At 41.7% G+C, this 19,409-nt stretch overlaps 2 protein-coding genes and 1 long non-coding RNA gene across 4 annotated transcripts in view; 1 reads left to right on the top strand and 2 right to left on the bottom strand.

Annotated features, from left to right (window-relative positions):
* LOC121949413 (RNA-binding protein Musashi homolog 1-like) overlaps positions 1-2,600 on the bottom strand; it is a 31,154-nt gene extending 28,554 nt beyond the window's left edge. For both annotated transcript variants that reach the window (XM_042495097.2, XM_042495105.2), the window contains exons 1-4: positions 2,442-2,600; positions 1,898-1,938; positions 1,160-1,241; positions 967-1,051 (exon numbers count right to left, since the gene is read on the bottom strand). In XM_042495097.2, the coding sequence (XP_042351031.1) occupies positions 967-1,051; positions 1,160-1,241; positions 1,898-1,938; positions 2,442-2,506 (273 nt within the window). In that variant the 5' untranslated portion in view covers positions 2,507-2,600. The remainder of the gene's footprint in view (positions 1-966; positions 1,052-1,159; positions 1,242-1,897; positions 1,939-2,441) is intronic.
* LOC148190165 (uncharacterized) overlaps positions 1-17,426 on the top strand; it is a 56,837-nt gene extending 39,411 nt beyond the window's left edge. The window contains exon 3 of the long non-coding RNA XR_015778244.1: positions 17,273-17,426. This is a non-coding gene — a long non-coding RNA (uncharacterized LOC148190165). The remainder of the gene's footprint in view (positions 1-17,272) is intronic.
* On the bottom strand, positions 12,353-17,956 carry LOC121952470 (protein unc-119 homolog B-like). Its single transcript, XM_042499187.2, has 5 exons — positions 17,209-17,956; positions 15,533-15,646; positions 15,187-15,286; positions 14,832-15,004; positions 12,353-13,829 (listed from the first exon to the last, which is right to left on the bottom strand). Exons 1-5 carry the CDS (start codon positions 17,438-17,440, stop codon positions 13,717-13,719), a joined length of 732 nt encoding a protein of 243 aa, XP_042355121.1. The 5' UTR covers positions 17,441-17,956; the 3' UTR covers positions 12,353-13,716.
* Positions 17,957-19,409: the final 1,453 nt, after the last annotated feature.

Raw genomic sequence — 19,409 nt, 5'->3', positions numbered from 1 at the left:
AAACGCTATTGCTATGCCAAAAAAAACTATGCTGCGGTCGTGTCACCACTGCTACCAGGCCGTGTGCGTTGAGGCTACACGCAATGACGTTCTGTCGTCTCATGTATCCGCTTGTTAGCACGCACCTTTTTTAGGACATGTAAAAGCTTCAAAGTTCGCCAGCGGGGTATTTACTGGCATACTTTACGTCATAAAATAAAACCTGAAAGTCTCTTAAGCCTGTGTTTACTAAACAATCTAAACAATCCTTCAAACTTACCAATCAAAATGACTTTTTCATGTTTCAAGATGAAAAACTTTACTTGACCCATTTTACCCGTTGTCCCATATTACCTGACTTCACCAGAGCAAAACAAGCACGTCTGACCTTTATCTGCTGACTGGTTTGTCCCACATTTGAATCTTCATGTGCGAGTAGTGTAGGAGGGGAAATCATAGCACTTGCTCAAACAAACCTCTAATTCAATATTTAAATTCAACTATAACACTCATCTGGACCTCACAGGCTTCCCCCTGACATCAGTTTGGGAACTACTACAACTGTTCCCTTTCCTCAAACTTTTTTATCCTCTGAGAGCTGCCACCAGAAAACGGGTGCTGTTATTTTCTATGAAAAAAAGAAGAAAAAAACTCAAGAGCTCTCTGCATAAACCCTGTGAGGGTTTAGCAGGGGCTCCTACCCCATTCAGGTCCCCAGGTAACCATGGCAGTGAAGACCAAGAAAGAACGCTTTCATGTTGGCGCCCTGAACCGGGATTTGGAGGGGGAAATGAGCTGAGAGGAGGAGGAGGAGGAGGAGGAGGAGGAAGGGGGGGCTGCTCCAAAACGCACTCCTCAACTTTACAAGCCATACGGTGGGAGGCAAAATGCACCAAGGGAGAAAAAACATGCTGCACAGAATTGAAAAAAGTTACCCAAGAAGACAAGTCTCTGGCAGCATCCAGCTCTTCAAAAGCGAGAACTCACCGTTTTGGAATCCAGCTCGTGTCTGTTTTGCGCCAAAACCTTCTCCACACCGGCTTGTTCTGCGTATGTAACAAACCCAAACCCCCTGGAAAGAAACACACACAAACATAAGCTCCAAAAAAATCACCGCATGGAAAAGCATGGAAGAAGCATCCTGTGATAGGACGGCGGAGCGCACACGCCTCCTTCTTACCTCGACCGCTTGGTAACGGGATCCCGCATCACCATACACTCCTTCACCTCGCCAAATTTACAAAAGTACTCCTTCAAGCCCTCTGCGGAGACAGCAAAGGGGACACGGTTAGAGAAATCCACAAATCAGATGGGACTTTTTTTTGTCCTACAGGCCCTGGTGAGGTGATGTGGCTGCAGAGAGACAATGGGGTCGGGGCGGACCACGTTGTGTTTGTGTCCCCTCCAGTCCTCTGAGACTGTACACGGGGGCTATGTGGCCATTCAGCATAATAGCCCATTAGGCCCTGCGGACCACAAACAAAGGTGACGACTGCTGTTTTGACACAGCAGCGGGATAATACACGGGTAAACTGTATCCGTGCATCTTGCGCGCACGGGTCTTAAAATAAATGAATGGATTGAGCGGAGTGCCACAATAAGGAAAACAACACGCGAGCATCAATAACTTCTGCGTTAATGTTGCATAATCTGAATAATTACCCCAAATGTCTTTCTGTTTTAAATAGTGAGCGCACGGGAGAGAAAAAACAGCAAAGTCGTCGTATGTGTGCATGCATTTCCAGTGTTAATCTCCCTGCGTCTCAAATCCTAGAGCTGATCCTTATTGAATAGGAGGCTCTGATTGAACTATTTACAGTCTTCTCTCCTTATACAGGCTGTATGTGCGAGGAAGCTAACAGGAGTAAACAAGAGGCTTTCATTCAGACTTATTAAAGTAGCGTGCGGGACAGCTCACCTTGTGTTGTCTGCCAACTCAGACCCCCGATGAACATTTTGCTGAATGAGAGAAATACAAGCCGTAAGTCACACAGGATAACACGCGTCTTTTCGAGCACACACAACACATGCACATTGAACGAGGCGGCGGGTGAAACTGGAGGATTTATGTGCAATATAGCATCCATAAAGTAAGAAGAAAGCATCGGCCATGTTGCGAAGTCACCAATCGGCCAGTCGGGCCGTTATAATCCCCTAGAGGAGGAAAAAAAAAAAAGGAGAGGATTTTCCAGATGATGGAGGAGAAGTTACGATGTGGCCTTCTGGAGGAAAAGCGAGATAAATAAACAAACGAGATGAAGAGAGGGGGGGAAAGCAGCGGTGCGTCTGTGTCGCTGAGTGGATCCATCCCACACATACACACACACATACACACACACAGCGTGCTCGTCTTTTGTCTCGGCGCGGCTCCGCTCCCGCACTGAACTCAACTAAAGTCCAAGGTGAACTCAAATCGGGCCGAGAGGCGAGCGAAAGGCAGGCGGACGGGCTGAGGCTGTTACCATGGGTCGTGGGGGGAGTTGTCCGTGCCGGAGGACAGGCTGCTCTGGCTCCCTTCCGTATCCATTCCGCTCTCCGCTGGTATATTCCCGCACTGTGAGGCGAGGAGAGGCAGTGAAGCTCCACTGCTGCTGCTGCTGCTGCTCCAGACTCAGGGGCGGGCAGCCGAGAGGGGAGGGAGGGAGGGAGGGAGGAGGAGAGGAGGGAGGGAGGAGAGGTGGGGGTGGGGTGGTTAAAAAAGGAGGAGGGGTGAGCGAGGAAACACGCACACACACATACACACTCGCGTCCGTGCATACGCGCTCGGAGATGAAGCTCCGCCTCTACCTCGTTTTCCCGTAGCCTACCCCAGCAGCCTCGGACCTCCCCTCCCTCCCTCCTGCACGTTGCCTGCCTCTATTCATGCTGCCAGTGTCTCTCTCTCGCTCCCTCTCTGTAGTTTCTCGTCGTTCTTGTCATTGGTGGATCACAACAGCATGGCCCGTTAAAGCGTTTTGAATGTTTTGGGATTTACAGAGTATTTTTTTTTTTTCATTGTAAGAATTACAATTGAAACAGGAAAAAAAGATAATAAGATTAAGAAAATGATAAGGTATAAATACAAACATACAGGCCTTTGTTTTACGCAACCCTGCAAGATTTCCAATTAACCCTTTGAAACCTGGATAGGTTGGACACTTTTCTTGAGTTTGGACACCTTTCACAAGTATTTAAATTAGGGGTCAACAGATTATGGACCTGGCTGATTGTTGAGGGTTGATGTTTTATTTTAATGATTGCCTTAAAATTCATTAAAAAGTGCAAAGAATGTGTCAGCATGGGGGGAACTTTTATTTTTTAAGACTTTAGGGAGCTATTTCTATTTGTTCATTTTTTAAAATTAAAATTTTCACTCGCAACAAAAAGTTGCTGGGAACTTGCTGTGTATGATGCTGAACATTTCAGTTTTCAGTGAACATTTCCTAAAGGCATTTAAACAAAGCTTTGTGTTGGACTTATATTCCAAAGTCTAAATATTGACAGAAATATTTTCGTTTTTATTGGAAATGTATATTGTTTCCAAATATCTGTTATCGATCTTATAAACTACTAATAATAGGTATCTGCCCTGAAAAACCAATATCTGTCATCACAGAATTTCAGTAGTTAATCCAGATCAGTCACATTTTCAGTTCCATTATTTTGCATATCAAAATAGTTATGAAGTCCATATTGACAAGGTAAAGCAATTATTACCAGACTGTCTTGACTATCAAATGACAACAAAAGACTGCATGGGACTAGTATAAAGTCCCGCAGTTTGCAAGAAATTTGTCATTATTTTTTTTTTAAAAGCTTGGGAAATTGTATAAAACTAAATTATATTTGTAATTATCAGATAAAGAATGAGGCGCTTATACGGCTCATTCTAAAGTAATGAAAACACAACGGTTCATAGTTTCAGGTGATAATAATCTAATAGAAACATAGCTATGAATATTATGTTTCATTTATTCCGTTAGTTGCCCCTAAATTCTAAACACTTCACTTTTGAAAATGAAAGTGTGACATAAAAAGGATTTAAAAGCCTTATTACAGTAACTGTAAAAAAAAAAATCTTTGTATTCTGTGTTTTTATCTTTACAGAATTTTGAATTTTAAGAGCAACTTCATTGCTTCAACATTTTCTACAAAACAGACGCCTGTGCACGTGTGAGAAAACGCATCAGGATATGTGCAGGGTTGTTTAGTTTCAGTTCTGAATTTAATAGCAGTATTTAAATATATCTCTACCGAAACGAACATAAAAAAAACATAATGTTTGTTGGGGGGGGGTACGTTTTCCCACTGATGGCAACCAAAGACCAAGAATGTAATATGATAGCGTAAATTAATGTGATATGATATGGATCTTATGGATGTGATGTTAGATGTTAAATCATAGAATATTGGAGCATTTGTATTCCTGTTTTTTGCTCAGTCCAAGTCCAGCTGCACCCATAGCCAGATCCAACTTTTATCCATGTATTAATTTTTTTTTTTTTTTTAAATCTGAACTGTTCTTTTTTGTCCCCTCCTGAACTATTTTGCATCATTATCAGCAGTATTATTAACCCCTCATCCAGAAAGTCTTTTAAAATCCCAATACAACCCCCGTATTTGATTTCCTCTCCATCCTCCATCAATCATCCTTGCCGGTCCAACCCCTCACACAAAACCCTCAGCCCACCTGTTCCTGCTGCCCAGCTCTCATCCCAATCCATCACATCCCAAACAGCCATGATCATCACCACTCTCTATCCTTCATCAGATTTTTACCACATCACTGTTTAACCCTTCATCTAAACCCGATCTTACCCACTCTCTCCTTTCTTTTAAACCCCACGTGACAGGCCGTCCTAACCAGCTAAGTGGCAGATTAGCAGCATTACCTCTAAATCAGCCATTCTCTCGGCCAGGGCAAGCCTGGTCAGCTGAGCAGTTTCGTCACATGCCTCAGCTGCTCTAACAAAAGTGAAACAAGTGCTCGCACAGTTATTCAAAATGCACTTGCTTTACTTATCAGATTGTGACCTTGACACACAGAAAAGCCAAATTCTAACAGCATGATGAAATGTATCAAGTGGAAATTTAGAGTTTTCTGTGGTTTGGATACTGTGACCTGATTACAGTAGCACAGAATATCCCCTAAAATCAACTGCCTGTGTGTGAAACTGGTTAGAAGTTAGACTGAATCAGAGACAGAAATGAGCCCACTCAACACAAAAAAAATGAAATGCATTGCACCTGCTAAAAGTTTTTGATAGGGATGAGTTCACGTTCCCCAGCACCACATGATGATCTGTGCATGTGCTGGTTCTGAGACAGCCTGCAGCGTGTTTGTGTGTGTGTGTGTGCATGGCAGTGGGTGAAGTCAGTGAGGGGAGGCAGATCAGGGGGAGGGTGTGACTGTGGCCTGGTGGACCATAGTGAGAGAACAGTATGTAGGACAAGGCCTTGCACTAGCTAACCTATCCTGGCTAGAGCCATCGTTGGGCGTGCTGAATTTCTGCATGCATGATCAATGGCACTGAATAAAAAAGAGAGGCGAAAGACAGCGGCGTGGGGGAGGGGGAGGAACAAGTTAGAGCAATCTGAAAAGATGCAAGTAGGATAAACCAAAACCACTTGGCTTTATTTTTTATTATGAAACTAAAGTAAGTCCAATTTTGTTGGTGATTATTAATCTGAACCCAACAAGTACAAGAGAGTGAAGAGGACAGATGTCTAGCTTTTGAGCAACTTTGGCTAACTTGCTTCAGGGGTTAAAGGGACAGTTCACTCGCAAATTTAAAAAAAAAAAAAGTATTTGTTTCCTCTAACCTGTGGTGCTATTTATCAATCCTTATTATTTAGTTGCAGAATGTTTGAGATATTAACTGTAGAGATGTCTGCGTTCATCTTGTAGGGCTCAAAGCGCCAAAAAACTACATTTGAAAATCGCAACAGAAATGTTTTTTTCCAAAAATCATGACCCGTTTACTAATCCATAAACCTTGTTGTAAGCAATTTCATGTGGGAACTATTTTCTCTCTACTGCACTACACCCACCAACGTATCACTGCGCAGAAGGAAGTGTGAATTTACTTATGAATGAGAAGCTCGTACTCATGACAGTGGGAGATGTATACATTGGTGCCATCTGTCTTCAGGTGAGCTACCATTAGACGCACACTTCCTTCTGCGCAGTAATACAGTTGGTCAGTGTAGTTGGGTAGAAAGAAAATAGTTCCTACATGAAACTGCTCACAACAAGGTTTGTGGATTTTCTTGAGGAAGCAGGTCATGATTTCTGGGGGAAAAAAACATTGCTGTTGAGTTTTTCAAATGTATTTCAGCCACCAATAGCCAAGCACCATTTACTTCTATTACTTTCGAGAAAAGACAGACCTCTCTACAGCCGATATCTCCAACACTCAGCAACTCACACCAAAACAATCTAGAATGATAAACAGCAATACAGGTAAGAGGAAAAAATTGTGTTCTTGATTTTGGGGAGGTCTGTCCCTTTAAGCGACATGTATTACCGATTTATACATTTGATAAAGTATGCACAAAAACAAAATTTACATCATTTTGTGTATGTGTGTGTGGGTGGATGGGTCGGTGTGTGAGTCTTTTTCAGTACGCTCACATGGCACTTTTTTTCCTGTCTTTGCTCTCTCCCAGCTCCCTCCCTCTGTCTTATTGTCACTCTGCCACCTTAAAACACTGCAATAGTTTGTCAACCCAAGACTTCACTGCTTTTGTTTCCTTGACCACAACTGACCCAGAGTGGGAAACCATTGTCTGTGAGCGACCTCTGACCTGCCAGGGCCTGGGACCTGCTCTCCGCCACCCTCGAGGCAGTTTGAAAGAGAGCTGAGAAGGGGATCCCAAGAGAAAAGCATTAGAAAGGCAACTTTTGGCCATCTGAGAAGCTAGAAGCTGTGGCTCTGTCAGTTGTGTGTTTCAGCAGCAGCACTTTTTGGAGCCAGGATCCACCATTTGCATGTGATGCAAAACGTAAACAAGCAACAAGCAGTTCCAGGAAGACCTCATTGTATTAAACGCAGGCCATGGATAATGAAAAGGGATACAAATGGAATGTTTGTTGATGGATAAAGACGAACAGAACAAGCCAAAAAAGTCTTTTAAAACGGAAGCCAGGAGTCCATTTTAAAGCACTCCATTCGCTGTGGGTGTTTTTTCCACCTGGCAGGTGGCGAGCCAAAGAAATCATTACATGAGAGAGGAGAAGGGAGGAAACAAGCACACCTGTGGTTTGCGCCAGCAGCCCCACCTCCGTTCTCCGATCACAATCCCTCCATCCCCCAGGGGAAGGTGTGGCAAAGGGAGAGAGACAAAGGGAGGAGAGAAAGGGAGAGGAAGGAAGAGATTGTGGGGGAGATTTACAGGTCTCTTCAACAGTTGACTGAAGGTTGAGTTAACCTTTTATTAATCATACGCACACAAAACAAGCTGGACTGATGGTGCTGGAAAGGCTCTGAGGAGCTTCCAAAGGCGGCTGTGAGCTTCCTGTGAGCACAAACAGACCACAACCTATTTACCCTGATGACACAGGACTATTTCTGTCGGTCGGCTGTGTGAGTGTGAGCAGCAGAGGTTGAGATCTACGCTGTAATGCCACACAGACGGCTGGGCGGATAAACGCAGGGAAATACACACACACGCACAACATAGAAGCACAAAGGCTTCTGGTTACAAATCCACAGAGACCTAACACTTAAAGACAGATTGTCAATACTGCAATTGCCACCGTGGAAATTGGTATGGGAGTCACAGTTTGTTAAAGGACTGTCTATCCATCACTGTTGTACTGAGTGCATTATTAACTCCCAGATAACTAATTATCTCTTATCTTCTGTCACATCTACAAAGCTTTGCCTGGCATGACATTAAATTACAGCATCCATTCGATCCAGAGTGAGATGTTCATTTAAATGTGACACATACTTAATACCTTAACAAAGCTCTTCTCTAAAGTGTGTTCTCTTGATGGACTGTTTTAGACTAGCAACGATAAACGAGTTCTTTATACTCCTAAATAAGGTTTCTTATGGTTGCCCTGAAGGTTACAAAAAACCATATTCCAAAAAACACAACACAAAGCGAATCATTTTCACAAAACACGACATTTCACAAAAGAACAGCATTTTACAACACAAAGTTTCAAAAAACTCTACAACAGTACTGAGATGTGGTTGTGTTTTCTAAAATATGGTTCTGTTTTTTGACCCCCAGGGCCACAGGAGTTTATTCATGTTTTCATGCACCATCTTCTCATGTTTACAACTTCACGTCTGCCCCGACCTCTTTCAGCGGGTGAGATGATGTCACTAAGCAGTTGCTGGAAACGACATCATGACACATACAGATGGAGTCACGACCATCGTTGAGACCATCATCGTGCCGACCTGTAAGAGAGGACTGTGCCGTGACTCATCGTCTCTTAATCGGAAGATGTGCTGCTGGTAATACAGTGTTAACACATGATGGATCTCACGCCAGGGCCTTGGAGCAGGACGGAAGAAAGAGTGAAAAAGAGGGAAGAAAGGGAGAGTGAGACGGAGAAAAAGAGAGGATGATGAAGTGTGTATATGTTAGAGAGAGCGTGCATGACTGGTGATTTTTTTAAGGGGGGGGGGTCTAATAGAGAGTTACTTTGGTAACAAGAAATCCATACCACCTCTCTCCAAAGTACCTAAGACATACACACGCGCCAGGCGCGCACACGCACACACACACACACACACGCACGCACATACACACACACACACACACACACACACACACACACACACACACACACACACACACACGAACAAGTGGAGTTGCAGTGCGTCCCCGTATCTCTTTTAATCCTTTTTCCACTCCCCCCTCCATTTCTTTTCACAGGACCTATCAACGCCATTCCTTGCTACTATTTATAGGAGACCACTGTCCCCCCTGTCCCCCTGCCTGTGCGTAGATCTGTGTGTGTGTGTGTGTGTGTGTGTGTGTGTGAGAGAGAGAGAGAGAGAGAGAGAGAGAGAGAGAGAGAGTTTCAGGGTACCCTCAATAAACCAGTGCTTCACATTCCTAATCTCAATGTTGTGTGATTCACTGAACAGGATATATGGGTAAATCAGTGACAAAGATAGGTGTGTGTGTGTGTGTGTGTGTGTGTGTGTGTGTGTGTGTGTGTGTGTGTGTGTGTGTGTGTGTGTGTGTGTGTGTGTGTGTGTGTGTGTGTGTAAGGGTGAATGAGGTTGATTTATCCCACCTGTCCTGTTGTTTCCGGTACGTGCATGTCGATCCACGACAGACAGCTGAAATGTATTCCACGAAGGCCTGGGAACACATAAATCATCCCTGGAAAGTTGGAAAGTGTGTGTATTTATTGCTGTAAGTGTGTCTGTGGGCGTGGATATGCTAATTGTAAACACTTTATTGTATGATAATACCAGCACGTGGGTCGTTACAGTACAGCTGCTTTACTTGCGTGCTGCAGTGTGCAGGCCCTCCAGCCTGATGGAAGGCTGTGATTATTGATTTATGAGCTCACTGTTAAATTGTGCCCTGCTTTGTAGTCTAATCAGCAACTGACGCATTAGATCTTCACACCATTATTTTTATGTGTTTTAAAGGGTTAGATCCCTTTTAGGGGGAACTTGTGTGTTGAGTAAACATATTGATGCCCTTTTGAATTGTCTACAGGCTGTTTGAAGCTTTTGATGACACACTGTGAGATTGGTTTAGTTTAGCTTTGTAATGCTCAAGGTAGTTAGGTAGTCTTTTTATCAAAAATGATACATCAGTTTATCCATTAGCAGGCAGAGAGTCATCACTGAAGTGTTGCTTGAAAAATGTGAGTCAGTAAAAATGCCTTGTCTTTGGCTGTAAACAACATTTAACTTCACATTACCACAGAGCACATGCAGAATTTCATGCTTCTGTCTCATTTCTGAGTTGTACAATTCAAGTTATTATAATTGCCTCTGGTTTCCCTATAATATAGATCAGGCGTGTCAAATACACGGCCCACAGGCCAGAACCAGCCTGCCAAAGGGTCCAATCCAGCCCACTGGATGACTTTGCTTAGCTAATATTGATGCAATTGTGAAGTTTAACAGTGAGTAGATACTTCATGTAAAATGTAAAATGCTGGTTCAGAGGCCTTTCCACCCTGAACAGAATTCAGTTCACAGAAAAATCAATGAACAGGCCTTTGTGGTCATCTTTAAAGATATTTAACGTGATATTGTCAATTAGCAGCTTCAGTTCTTTTTTTTTTTATGAATAGACATTTTCAATATGTACTTGTTCTACATTACACCAAAAGGAAGGGGAAAATTAAGAGGTGTTATTTATAGGCAGTGGTGGACAGTATCAAAAAGTATACTTAAGTACTGTATACGGTATATTTAAGTCACAGCATTCAGTACGTTGTTTTAAACCTCATTCCCACTGCACAAAAACACTGCTAATACCTGCTAACATCTCACTTTTTAACACTCTCACTCACTTTTCACACCTGGGTAAAATGACTCTGCAGTAGACACAAGATTTTATTACCTCCGTTTCCGATCACTAACACCTGGGTCAATGCGGTAATTTCAGCTCCTTAACCAGCGAGATGCGATGACACACTGTCACTAATTACTGTCCATCTCCTTCTAAACAGCGGATTCAAATACATCTACACAGAGTTTTAAAAGTCGACTTAATAAGTAAGAGATAAATAAAAAGAAGAAACCACTAAAAAGTGTTCAAAAACCTCTGTTCCTCCTGCTGTTTACCTGTTCTCCTGCCTGACCGTGATGTTGCACAGACACACCAACAAGACAGTGCACACACACATGCCAGCTGAAAGAAAGGCTGACTGGCTCTCAAACAGGAAGTTCAGTGACAGTGAGAATACAGCCATTTAGCAGGTATATGTATATATTACCCCTGTTTAAAAAACCTGCCTACACCCACTGATTGCAGTGGGAATGAGGTTTTAGAGTCATTAGGCTCTGTAAATGTGTTGTGACAATATACAACAATCAGCAACTTTCACTTGTATTGGGATATTCTTTGACCAGAAATATCTATACTTTGACTCAAGTAATGAAGTTGTGTACTTTGTCCACCATTGTTTTATAGGTTATTAAGCAGTGGTTTTACTGGTCTGGCCCTCTTGTTATCAAATTGGGCCATATGTGGCCCATAAACTAAAATGAGTTTAACACCCTTGATTAAGATTATTGGAGACCCCACCAGGCCATTAGCAGTAAGTGCCCTCTCATCTCACAGCCCAGAACTGAATAAAAAATACAATATTTTGTATACAGCAGTCAACAGTTTAAATGTAATTAAATCAACAATGTAACAAGGAAAACTTTAGTTTTTTAAAGAGTGTAATGGTAAAGAGAAAGATGAAAAATGACACTATAAGACTGCATCCACAACGTGTCAGTTATAACAAGATATGTGCAGAAGGAGGGAAATAAAAAACAATTTAGTTGGAGAAAAGTCGAAGAAAAGCATTGTACAAAGAAAGAGAAACAAGGAGGTTAACAGGAATAACAAGCAGAGGATGTATATGTTTTTATGTATTTCAGTGTGTGCGTCTGTGTGTGTGCAGCTGTGCAGTGACAGAGTGAAGGGAGGAGAGAGCAGAGGGGGTCCATTGTGGGTCTTTGTGTGGCTTAGATTGTCCTCTTCTCTGGGAAAGTGGAAACTCAACACTCCTCTCCAGAGGTCTGGTTACCAGGTGAGAGAGGAGGAAAGAAAAGGGAAAAACAGAGGCGAGGGAGGGAGAGCTGGATAGGTGTGGAGAGAGAAACTGAAAAGGAGAGGCTAGGAAGAAAAAGGCCATGAGATTTTAGGCATAAGAGCTGGAAAGAGAGCTGGAAACTGAGAGAGAAAGAGATCAAGAGATGAACACAGCGATAGGGCGAAACAGCCTGAGAAAGAATAAACACAGCGGCTCAGATTTTGGTTTAAATCCCACAAGAGGCCAAAAATGGATGATCAAAGTGTAACAACCCTCAACAAATTTCAGAATGTATTGCATGCTAGGCTTGCTCATCATATTTGGCATGTAGATAAAGTAATAATGTGGAATTAAAGTGATATTATCAGTGTTATGTTCCCTCTGCAGTCATAGACGAACATGAAGCAATGAGATCATGACCTCATCTGGAGTTTTGAGCAAATACCAGATACAAATGTCAACACGTCCCAGCGTAATAATAAAAGCCACCGCTGTGATCTTTTCCGCAATCAATCATCAAACTGAAACCAGTTGTGCTTATGTATAACTTGGTTATAACATAACTCCTCCTAGTGGCCACTTAGGGAACTTCAGCTCAACTTCCTGCAACTTCTCTCAGCCCTAGAAATCAAATAAATATCACACATTAGGTATCTGAAAATGTACATTTATTTTTCTTTTATCACTTTTTACAAACTATATATATATTTTACAGACACCACCTTTAACCCTGAACACCAAAGTTTACAAAATACAAAGAGGAAGTACACTATCTAGCTAGAAGGACCACTCAATTTCCAGACATGTTCCAACTTGATGTGTGTAATTTGGGAATAATTGAAATAACACAACTAATCAAACTTAGATGGGGAAAAATTTACATCTGATGTGACGTTAAAATGAGGACGCCCAACCTTTTCATTGGACCAAGTACACTTGTTTTTTATTTGTTTCCACAGTATATTCAGTATTTCTTATAAAGCTTTTCCCTTTTTTTGTTTATATCATCACATGCATCACGATATTAGAACTTATGAGTATTTTCAGCTTGAAATTCCCTTTTGTGACTGTTTTTCCTCATACAGGATTGTTTTTTTTTTTGTTTGATTGCAGTTACATTGCAGTTAACTGTTACCTGATCTATTTCCATGTTCCTATCAACCAGAGAAAACTGTAAAACAAACAAACAAAAAAAAAGATCTCAGAGACCTTTGATTAAAATCTTATACAGTACTATTGTAGGTGTGTGTGTGTGTGTGTGTGTGTGTGTGTGTGTGTGTGTGTGTGTGTGCATTTGTTTGTGAAGGCGAGAGCGGAGAGGGAAATTGATGAGGAGGGGGGATCGCAGGAGTGACCATGTGTGTTTGACAGCAGTGTTTTTGTGGATGCTTTCAGTCTTTCTCCCCCGATATTGTCTGGAGTGGATTGTGGAGGCGGTAGCTCTGAGAACAGCTGCTTCTGACAAACACTGCGTAAACACTATGTGTGTCACTTGGGGATTGAGTGTGTGTGTGTGTGTGTGTGTTTGTGTGTAGGTTGAGGGGGTGGTAGGACACTTTTAAAATTGCTAAGAGGAGACTAACCATCTATCTAACAACTGTTTGGTCTGTTTGAGACGTCACACGGCCGCCAGTGTGATGAGTCCTTTTTTGGTTGCAAACTTAACTTTTCATAATTAAAAACAGATAGATTAACCCATTTTGAACCTTTTTAACAGAAGCTGTTTAGTTTGCATGTCGGAGCGGAGACTAACATTGACCTCCTGCAATATCTAATAGGCTGCCTGAAAATTATCCTAATGAACAGTGATTTATCTTTACAAAAATGAGAGGCAATCCAGTCACGCCTGTAGCTGCTTTTGCTTATAAAAGTGAATGAACTATGTGTATGTTCAGCTATGTGCATGCATGTGTGTACATAATATGTATATGTGTATCAAGAAATGTGTGTATATGCGTGTGCATTCGCATGTTCGTGTTTGTGTGTGATTTTTTTTGCATGTTAGCGGGCAGATATCACTGTCCTCCGTTATAGGCGTAGTCTGCCTTGTTGTGCATGACCAGTCTGTTCTCCACAAAGTAGAAGCTGTCTGACCGGGTCTCGTAAGGACACTCCACCATCTGACGGACTGAAAAACAGACAACATATGCACGTCATTCCCACAAAGAATTTTCTTTAATAGACAAGCAATTACTAACATGAAATTATTTGCATCAAGCATCTAAAATGTCCAAATTATTTGCTTCGATTAACATTGGGGCCACAACCTGTGGCAAAACCAGCTTAGTAGCAATGTCATCTTTTCACATTCATACAGAGCTAGTGATATACAGCTGTTTTGTTTTTGGTTTTTATTTAACACAAGGGTACTGGATCAGTACTTGTATTGGCTGACCCGTGTATCAAAGTTAGTATTGGGGGAAAAAATGGTTTCAGGAACATTTCTACTCTGTCCTGCTGTGTAACGGTCCCCTTCTAAAGGAACACAGGTCAGAAATAACTAAGGAACACACAATCCTCAGTTCTTGTCCTGTGTGGACGAAGCTAATATAAGGCTTCAGCAGACTTATTTATTGGTATATCGTCCAGAGTTAGATATTTCAGGATGGAGTTCCCTCTTTGTGTTTCCTCAGATAGCATTTCCTGGATGAACAGCAGCAGAGTAATAGTTTTTGATGGTTGTATGTTTAGTAGGTTTGGGGCTGGGACATAACACTGTTAAGTTCAGTTGAACAAAATTAGGAATGTCACATTGCAATGTAGAGATTTTTAGATTTTGTTACAACTAATGTGGTGTGCATATCCCTCCATCTCCTAGAGACTGCTCAGTTGTAACCCAGTGTTTACTTGTTAACTGCTCCGTAGTGACACATGACAAGGAAAGAGTCCTTTAAGGAAATATTATTAGTTAGAACTGCTGATCTCTTCTTTTGGTATTTGCATGGTACACACATTACGGAAAACTAAGTTCAGTGTACTCCTAGATATTCAACATTTGGATAAGGTGTCTTCTAAGCTACAACATGTCTTGTTACATACATTTTTAAAATGTTAACATGGAATATTGTTTTCCTATTTTAGGTTTTGGGTTTTACTCACAATGTCTTCGTGTTAGGAAAAGATGACTCACCCAGACTCTCAGACAGCTGAGGGAACTCATAGATGTGCTCACAGGTGTTGCGGCTGTTTGGGATACAGAAGCCAAAGTCGAAGTCAAAGCTCTTCAGCAGGTGATCGCGGAAGTAGTGCCTCTCGATCATGCGGAAGTTGTTTAAAGGCCGGTTTCCAACTGTGAACTCCACCCTGATTTAAAGACATGGAAAGAACTAGTTACAAAAGTTAATATAATGTTAATGCAGTCATGCAGCACTGGTTCAAATGAGTGTGAGCTGACAGTGACAGGGCTCTGATTGTTTCCATTGTTTGTGCACGGAGCAGGTGAGAGTTTTCCTTAGGTGTGTGTTGATGATGTGTGAGTCACTCACGTAGCTCCAACAGTCCTCAGTCGCAGGAAGGCTGGTGTGAACTGGTAGCGTACAAATCTTCCTGTGCTGGCATCCGCCTCTCTGTTCTCCTCATCGTCCTCTGAGACCCCACAACACAGGACCGAGACATTTGAAATAATTCACACTTTGATTAAAATAACCAGCGATGGCACTGAACAACATGCTTAGAGACATTCACTTTAAGATAATAACGAGAGCAAGTTGACAGCAGGGTCAGCACATTCATTTTTAAGTGCTCAGAAGGCTGACACTTCACAGTCACCAACTACATTAAGGAACAAATGCGGAGATAAAACAGTACAAGGAGGAGGCTGATGCACATTACCTGTGTGCGGGGGTTTGGCAATCTCAAACAAGACAGTCCCGGTCTCCAGGTCTCTAATCTTAAAGCGTACAAAGTCGATGTTATAAATATTGTCCTCCGGTTTACAGAGGTACCCTACAACAATGACGGACAGGTGTCAGGAGTTAAAAGCATTGAAATGTTGTTATTTACACAAACAGGCTGATTTGCACATGCACAAAGATAACATCCAAAACACTGTGTTGCGCTTTGATAATACTCAGATAGTTTTGCTTGTGCAGACACATGCAACTTTGCATATACATATACATCTACACCCCACCCATAAAACTTGATGAGACAATGCTTTAATGATCGCTGTGGAGCTACTGTGGCATCACAGAGATATGCAGGAAAATAAGCTTGTGTGAAGTCGGCATGAGTACAAAACACTATATGTGCTGTTTGTTTTCAAGATAGATGAATGAAAACACTAATGATGACATCCCAAATTAATGTCATAAATAGTGCACTTGTCTCATAGGAGGGAGATACAAGATGAGGAATCTACAGTGATGATACTGGTATCATCTGAAACTGGAAGACCTAAAAAAAATAATTTGTACCAACCATGTCATGCTAGCTTCTCAGTAAGGGGGCGTAATAACGTTCCAAGGTTAGGGTAAGTTTTGGAGATGGAAAAACAGCGAGGCCATTTGACAGGGGGCCCTTGACCTCTGACCTTCAGATATCTGAATGAAAATGGGTTCTATGGATACCCATGAGTCTCACCTTTACAGACATGCCCACTTTATGCTTATCTCATTAGGGGCCGAAAGATATTGGTTTGTCGGGACCGATAATGAGACCAATAACTGATAATTGGAATTGATATGTATTTACAATAAAAACTGAAATCTTCATGTCATTATTTAGATTTTGGAATATAACAAACTCAAATACAAAACTGCCTTTAGCAAATGTTTAATCAAAACTGAGACTTTCAACATCATGTACAGCAAGTTCTAAATAAATAAAGTCAAAATAAATAAAAATAACTCCCTGAGGATTAACGAAGTAAAAGTTCCCCCCATGCTGACACTTCCTTTGCACTTTTTAATTAATTCATTTTATCAGTGATCATTAAAATAAAACGCTAATACTATAATCGGCAAAATGCCAGATATCTGCCTCAACAATCGGCCGGGCCGATAACCTGTCTAACTCTAAATCCCATGCAGTTTTTGCTTTCATTTGATTTCTAATCAAGACAGTCTGCTTAGAATTGATTCACATTGTCATTATTCATAACTATTTTGTAATGTGAATTAAAACAAACAGTAAAAAGCGCAACACCCTAAAATATTTTTTGTTGTCATCCCCTTATTGTTTTACCTGCAGAACTCTTATTACATTGTTTGTTACATTGTTTCATGTAAACCATATTTGTAGCAACAACTCAAAAACACGTTTGGTGAATGGCTGCTAATATTTTAAGAGCTCCTGATGTAAACCCTGATTTGTCCCATTTTACCTGATGTCCCACATTACCTGACTTCACCCTAAGCTTGCTTAACTGGACGACTTTGATCCAATTTTATGTAATGTGTGGATTTTCTGTATTCTGTAGAAGCTCGGTTATGTGAGGCGCAGCACAGGAAGCACACTGAGCATCATCGGTCCACCGACAACAAGAGACATTGTAGACAGACTCAAACCTCGCGTTGCCACCCGCAGTCCTAACACATCCTCCGGCGTGATGTGTCCACTCTGTGTCCGCAGGTCTTCCTCCGTGACGGGCCTGCTGTCCACCTGGCTCCTCCGGGACTTAAGCCTCTTCAGAACCCCGCCGCCGGGCTTGCGGTCCCGCGGGGCAGCCGCAGTGCTGTGCCCGCCGCCGGAGACATTTTCAGCAACAGGCGCGTCGCTGCGGGCTTTGGCTCCGCTCATCGTTGACTCTCTCCGGTCTTCCTTCTGTGTTTTTAACGAGTGTCTTCCGTCCTCTTCTCTGACAATTGCTAGAAGAATAAGATGGCGTCGCAGCGTTGGATGTCGAGTGTCGGGAGAAGTGTCGGTGAACGGTCAAGCTCTTGTTTTTGTAAGCACATGCTGTACAGTTGCCATGACAACTCGTCCGATGAGCAAGAGGAGGGAGTGAAGTAATTCAGCAAAACGCCCACCAGGGGGCGGACGTCAAATCTCTACAAACACCTGAAAATACTACAGAATTTCCATATTTTGGGACTGTGGCCTACTGTATTCAACAGAGTGGAGGAGTGACTGGGTTGTGACATCATTTTTTAAACAATATGACCCTCTGCACAGTGGTATAATGCAACAATGTAATAATACTTGGAAGAATTTTCTATGGAAGAATATTTTTTTAGATGTACTTTAAGTATCAGAAAGTAGTCATTGTGTAGAATTGCTCCATTCATAATATTAAACAAACACAAGCAAGAACAAAAACAAAAGCAAGTCAACAGGACCCCAAGGAGTCCTAAGGGTTGCTGTAAGGGGGCTGTAAAATAATTGTTTGATAACATTTTGAAAGACTTTTCAAAATTTCAAATATATATAAAAATAAATACAGATATTTTGCCTTTCGCAACAACTTATCCTTGCGAAAGTGGAGTTTCCTCCCTCAACTAGGCCTACCTGAACAGGTACACACACACACACACACACACACACACACACACACACACACACACACACACACACACACATACATACACAGAGGTGTGTGATTCTAAGAAGTATTACTTTTACTTCCCAGATATGCTGATTGTCAGAGATCATTTCACTTGTGTGTGAGGTTTCCTGCCCTAATTCTCAGGAAACGCAAATGTCACGTTGTAAAGGTCCAGGTGTTATGGAAATGAGTTTGGTGTGTGAGAGCTGATGGGCACTTCCTGCGGGTAAGATGCCTCAGGTAGCCTCCTCAGCACTCTCCATAAAGCAGTGAGAGCTGCATAGATCCATGTCGTTTTCACTTGAAAAATAACTTGTTGTCTCAGTCAGAACCTGTTAATCCAGTCCATTAAACAGCGTATTTCCGTCAAGCTAGAATACGTCTACATGGTTTTTCCGGCCTAAAATTTAAAGATAAAAGATTCTTCTGTCATTTAAAATTTGGAGTTTGTTCGAAATCGTGATTTGCTTCATCTTATTCATGGAGTTATTCGTTCAGTCTGTTTATTTGTTTATTTACCTTTGATTAATTCAACTGCTATTAAACAACAGTTTGAATCCTTGCACGTGGGTCCCAGAGCCTTGATCACTTTCATGCCCGTTTCATTTTTTTTTTACGTAGGCTACACTGAAAGCCAGCATAACATTATGGTGGCTTAAAAAATGGTATACTAGAAAGTTGGCCACAGCTGGAGAAACCAAGATGCAAAGCATTTCGGCCACGTGTTATTTCCCCTATAGTATAATTAACATGAAATGTGTAAAACAAACAAACAAACAAACAAAGAAACCAATAAGTAAAACAACAGTGAAAATACGGCTACTAAATCATAATTATATTATACCAACACATAAGACTCATTCATTCAATCAATCATAATTTATTTTTCACATGGGATTACACTAGGTACAACCCTAATGAAGTGCGATCCCATCAGCTCCATTAACTTGTGCGCAGTATTTTAGTCATTTTTTCCCGTGTCCTCTCACATCGTTTGCTGCTGTTTTATAATTGTCTATGTTTCCAGATGGTTCTGTTAATCGGTGGTTTCTGGTTGTCGAGTTATTTACCTGTCCACACATCCTAATCCCAACAAGACGGCTACATGGTCGCTCTTTTTTCATGTTTCCTCATATTTTTGTTTGCTAACAGTACCTGTTCAACAGCTTCCCTGATATCTCTAGTATTGTGTGAACAGGTAGGCATTTGCAGATTGGACAGACA

The sequence above is a fragment of the Plectropomus leopardus genome, chromosome 2 (assembly GCF_026936395.1).
Source record: "Plectropomus leopardus strain MGB_pleo_1.0 chromosome 2, ASM2693639v1, whole genome shotgun sequence".
Taxonomy (NCBI): Eukaryota; Metazoa; Chordata; class Actinopteri; order Perciformes; family Serranidae; genus Plectropomus; species Plectropomus leopardus.
The sequence above is the reverse complement of the archived record's forward strand: the minus strand, read 5'-3'. Positions and strand labels throughout refer to the sequence as shown.